Here is a 6,026-nt window from a genome sequence, read left to right on the forward strand (position 1 = left end):
TCCAAATATTCACATTTTATTGATTATGCTTTTGATCTTCTTTTGTATTACGTGAACACATTTAAAATTTTATATGTGCAGAAAATGTATCTCATAATGTTCAGAATTTATTGCATCTTTCTGAAGATGTAAGAGTTTATGGCCCATTAGACAATTTTAGCGCTTTTCCATTCAAAAATTATTTACAATCAATTTTAAAGCTTATTTGGAAAATTGAAAAACCGTTAGCTCAAATAATTAAAAGAAAAAATGTACAAATTTTTCATTCACAAGTAAAAATAAGAAATAAAAAATATCCTATTTATAAAAATGATCATTCTAATGGTCCTACTATTAATCTAAACATTTGTAAACAATTTAGAAAAATTATTTTGCAAGATTTTGAGCTGCATATAAATCATCCCAATAACTGCTGTACTCTTCACAGCGAAGATAAAATTTTAATTGAAAATTGTTGACTATACTGATCAATTTAAGTTGATTGGTAGGACATTTTCGACTACAGAAAATTTTTATATATATCCGTGCAAATGAAAAGAAATTGGAATCTTTTTAGTTAATAATCCTGGTCCTCTTCAAATATTTAATGTAAAGGATATTTTATTTAAATGTGTTATATTAAATTGGGAGGAAAAACATGTAATATTTCCACTACAATACTATGTAATTTCCACTACATTTCCAATACAAAAACATTAATTTTTAATGTTATAATATTAATAATTACTATTATCTTTTTTATTGGCGAAATTATAACAAACTGTTAATGTGTTTGTATAGAACTTTTCTTTTCTTATAAATTACTCGTTAAATTTAGATCAACCGTTACATTTTACTTTAAGGGGATGCTGAAGTCGTAAATTTAACCGACTGAACAACTTACACACATACAATTTATAATACATGTAGTTTACGAAATATCAGTGCATTATTACATATTACTACATCAATATTGCACATATACATACACATAAATTTTCGTAAAATCTTTTCGTATTGAACTAGGTGTCTAACAAGTAAACCTACCTTTGCCGGACTCACCGATTTCATTGAAACTTTGCACATTTGTAGAGTAGGCGGAAATAATAGACACGTATTTTTTTTTATCGGCAATGGTCAACATTAAAGGGGTGAAATCGACCCCCAAAGTTGAGGGTATTAGGGAATCATCATGATGTTACACATAAAAATAATGTACCGATCAACACGAAATCATTACAAAATGTTTTTTATGTTAAATAGTAAAGTTTACATGTCCGACTTTCCATGTACCCTTGTTGCAAGGGGTAAAACATCCCCCAAAATGGCTTATTTTTGTAGTATTTTGAATATAACAGAAGAAATTATTCTCCGATTTTAATGAAACAAATACCAAATTAAGGAGCAAGAAAAAATAAAAGTTACGTGTTTTTTCTTTTTCCAAAGAACCAAAATAAGAGGGTGAATCAGCCCTTAAAATAAAATTGTCTTTTCTTGTACTGAAATAATTTCAGTCGCTCTTTGAAAATGTTTTTTATGTTAAATAATAGAGTTTTACATGTACGAATTTCCATGCACCCTTGTTGCAAGAGGGTAAACCACCCTTCTCACGAGGAATTATTATTACGACGAATGGATGACGAAAGCCTATTTACATTTTTATCTATGTCTAATCTATTTATCTAAAAAGTAAAACTAATGCAGAACATTATTTTTTTGTTTTTTAATATTTTAAAAATTTTTTTTTAATTTTTTTAAACTTTTTTAATTTTTAATACCTTTTTTTACCTCTTTTAAATTTATTTTTTTGTATATTTTTAATAGATTATTGTTTATAATTTTTAAAATAATGATATGCAAAAAAAAATTCATTAATGCATAAAGAGTTTGCACACCAAGCACACTTTATAATTGCTACATTATTGCATGACGCACATATAGCTTCACAATTTTTGAAACAATAATTTACGGGATTATCAAATTTAGGTGGTTTTTCCTGTAAATATCCGCTTTTGTACCACGAATATTTAAATAAATTTATAAACCGAGGATTAGATTCTCTATGCACGTGCATATTAATGAAATTCATTGAAGTGCCACTAGGCGGTGCATGGGACGTAACTCTCTCGTGAGCGAAGTCATCGCATATATCAATAAATATAGACCCGTAATAGTTTATAGAAAACGAATTTGCTATTTCGTTAAAATTCTGTTTCTGCAAAATGACGCTAAATCCAAAGAATGTTTTAAAATTGTTAGCGATCGCTTTCGATGATCCGCATTATGACTTTGAATCTGTCATTAGCGAAGCTGAAAGAAATTTAAGTTTTCATATAGAGAGTCTGATAAAAGATGCTATTCAAGAATCCCTGTATATTGAAACGTATACTACTCTCAATTTTGATGAAGAAGATATTATTCAGGATGCAGTTTCAATCGAGGAAAATAATAATGATAATTATATTCAAGATACTGTGACTTCCAATTTAAGTGCATCTATTGAATTAACAGAAAGTTTGGATGAAGAATATAAACAAAAAGTTATAAAATTTTGGAAATCAGGAAAAAAACATAAATTAAAATTTGCAACAGTTCAAGCAAGATTTAAACGTGTTTCATCAAAGCAACAATTGTATACATGGGAAAAAAAAATTTCAGAAGGTGGAAATACTAAAGAAAAATTAAAAAAACTATCAGAATATGTATTATCTCAATTTGAAGATGCTTTACAAAAATGTTTACCAATTCATGATTTAGATATTCGCAGATGGGCTTTGAATGCTAGAAATCAATTGCAATTATCGGAAGATTTTTTTAAAGCATCTGATAAATGGATTCATAATTTTAAACAGAAGCATCATATTGTTTCTAGAAAAATTAATAAATTTATAACGCAGAAAAATTTAACAAATGTTAATAAATTAAAAACAGAGACTAGCAATTTTGTAGAAAAAGTAAAAACAGAACTTTTACTAATTGGAGCAGAAAATGTTTTTAATTCTGATCAGGTTTTAATTTAGAAATGCACACAGGACGTACTTTATCTTTTCGAGGAAAACAAAAAATTGAAACATTAACACAATCGATAAGTTCTATGACTCATAGTTATACAATTCAGCCAATCATATCAGCAAGTGGTTCTCTTTTATCACCGCTATTAATTATTTTACAGGAAAAAGATGGAAAATTTGGACCTCAAGTAGAACAAAATCTTTTTTAGAGCTGATAATGTTGTCGCATTACCTTCAAACTCTGGTAAAGTGACAACAAACCTTGTAAAAACATGGTTCACAAATATTTATCTTCCAAACTGTAAAAATAATAGTGTTTTGCTTTTAGATTCATGGAGTGGCCAAAATTCGAAACAATTAGAAACAATGGGCACATTATCCAAAAATATAAAAATTTTAACAATTCCTGCGCTGGGACGACCGGAATGATTCAACCTCTCGATGTCTTCGGTTTCAGAATCTGGAAAAATTATATTAAACATTTCTCTGACGTGATTCTTTTATATAACTACGATGTAAACTTACATTTGCGAAACAATATTATTAAACTCCAGTCACTTATTCATAATCAATTTTCTTCTCCTCGGTTTATAAATTTATTTAAATATTCGTGGTACAAAAGCGGATATTTACAGGAAAAACCACCTAAATTTGATAATCCCGTAGATTATTGTTTCAAAAATTGTGAAGCTATATGTGCGTCATGCAATAATGTAGCAATTATAAAGTGTGCTTGGTGTGCAAACTCTTTATGCATTAATGAATTTTTTTTTGCATATCATTATTGTAAAAATTATAAACAATAATCTATTAAAAATATACAAAAAAATAAATTTAAAAGAGGTAAAAAAAAGTATTAAAAATAAAAAAAGTTTAAAAAAATTAAAAAAAAAATTGTTAAATATTAGAAAACAAAAAAATAATGTTCTGCATTAGTTTTACTTTTTAGATAAATAGATTAGACATAGATAAAAATGTAAATAGGCTTTCGTCATCCATTCGTCGTAATAATAATTCCTCGTGAGAAGGGTGGTTTACCCTCTTGCAACAAGGGTGCATGGAAATTCGTACATGTAAAACTCTATTATTTAACATAAAAAACATTTTCAAAGAGCGACTGAAATTATTTCAGTACAAGAAAAGACAATTTTATTTTAAGGGCTGATTCACCCTCTTATTTTGGTTCTTTGGAAAAAGAAAAAACACGTAACTTTTATTTTTTCTTGCTCCTTAATTTGGTATTTGTTTCATTAAAATCGGAGAATAATTTCTTCTGTTATATTCAAAATACTACAAAAATAAGCCATTTTGGGGGATGTTTTACCCCTTGCAACAAGGGTACATGGAAAGTCGGACATGTAAACTTTACTATTTAACATAAAAAACATTTTGTAACGATTTCGTGTTGATCGGTACATTGTTTTTATGTGTAACATCATGATGATTCCCTAATACCCTCAACTTTGGGGGTCGATTTCACCCCTTTAATGTTGACCATTGCCGATAAAAAAAAATACGTGTCTATTATTTTCGCCTACTCTACAAATGTGCAAAGTTTCAATGAAATCGGTAAGTCCGGCAAAAGTAGGTTTACTTGTAAGTGTAATTTTAAAAGCTCGATGTTGTTTCTTGGTGTAGTCTACATGTTTGTAGACTCCAATTTCGTAAGTACTGTACAACTTTTATATCAAGCAAACAATGTTATTTGCTTGACAGCTCTGGACATCACATTTGTCTAACAAATGACAAAAAATCTGACTTAAAAAACTTTTTCATTTTCTGCATAAAGTCCATACTGCAAACATGCATTAATGCATATACTATAATTCTGGTATAGGATTTCCAAATCTGTAAATGTAATACATCTGTAAATGTAATACGTTGTTATAAAATTATTGCGTTTAATCGGTAAAAGAGAAAAGATTTCAGGATCCTCTTAAGACTCATTTAAGTTTTTTAATAATCTTTTATAACTAAGTTTATTGAAATGTTTTTATCAATATATTTGTACTAAAAATATGATTTAATCCATGTGTGTCAAGAGAAAAAAAGTTATGTTGCATGTCCTTTATTTAAAAAAATACAATAATTTTATAGAGTTGATTAAGAAAATTGGAGTAATTAGACAGTAATCTTGTATTATTTCTTTGTTCTTGGATATTAAAATTGCTACTGAAATATTTGCATTTTTGAATCTGTATTTGATTGTAATTGTAATGATAGTATGGGTGAACAAACCTGGACTATTGTTCAATTTGAAGAAGATGAAACTGTGGAAGCAGTTCCCTCAACTTGGATACAAGGACAGTATTGCCATTGGCCTACATATTCGCACGATAAGTTGCGTACTGCAATTAAGAAGCATGAAACTTTAAATACATGCTGGCCTGTACATAAAATTAAAAGTTTTAAAAATTTTACTTTTAGTAAGTTTTTATATTTAAAATAAATGTATTGAGTTTTTTTTAAATTATATAAAACAAATACTCAAAAAACAGTAAAAATAACTTTTATTTTTTAGATGATTATTTAAAAGCACGCTCAAAAGCGTGTACTGCTGAATATACGAGTGACTTAAATTCTGAAGCAGAATATGCTAAAAGGAAAAGAATTCCAAAAAGAATATCTTCATCTTCATCAGAAGAGAACTTGCAAACTTTATTAATACCATCACCTCCAATACTAAAAAACAAAGATAAAAGGCACAAAAATGATAAAGAAAATTTTAAACCAGCTAATGAATCACCAATCATATTACCGTCACATAGTACAGAAACTATACATATTCATAGTAACTATACATATTTATAATACTTTATATTATCTATTTTTTTTGTAAAATAAAAATAATGTGCGTATAAAGTTTTACATATTTTTACCCTTTTATTTATGTATTTTATAATCTTAAGACATATATTTTAGATAATTCAGTCCTTGAAAAAGATGTTGCTTTATCAAATCATGAAGCAATTTCACTTAGTACGTATATTAATACATGTAATGTTGCGTTAATTTAAAGATCTAGAGATTATATAA

At 27.5% G+C, this 6,026-nt stretch overlaps 1 protein-coding gene across 1 annotated transcript; it reads left to right on the plus strand.

Annotated features, from left to right (window-relative positions):
- Window positions 1-5,082: 5,082 nt before the first annotated feature.
- LOC105204276 lies at window positions 5,083-5,801 on the plus strand. Its single transcript, XM_039453184.1, has 2 exons — window positions 5,083-5,416; window positions 5,512-5,801. The coding sequence occupies exons 1-2, from the start codon at window positions 5,215-5,217 to the stop codon at window positions 5,799-5,801; spliced, it is 492 nt and encodes a 163-aa protein (XP_039309118.1). The 5' UTR covers window positions 5,083-5,214.
- Window positions 5,802-6,026: the final 225 nt, after the last annotated feature.

The sequence above is a fragment of the Solenopsis invicta genome, chromosome 8, assembly GCF_016802725.1.
Source record: "Solenopsis invicta isolate M01_SB chromosome 8, UNIL_Sinv_3.0, whole genome shotgun sequence".
In the NCBI taxonomy this organism is placed as follows: domain Eukaryota; kingdom Metazoa; phylum Arthropoda; class Insecta; order Hymenoptera; family Formicidae; genus Solenopsis; species Solenopsis invicta.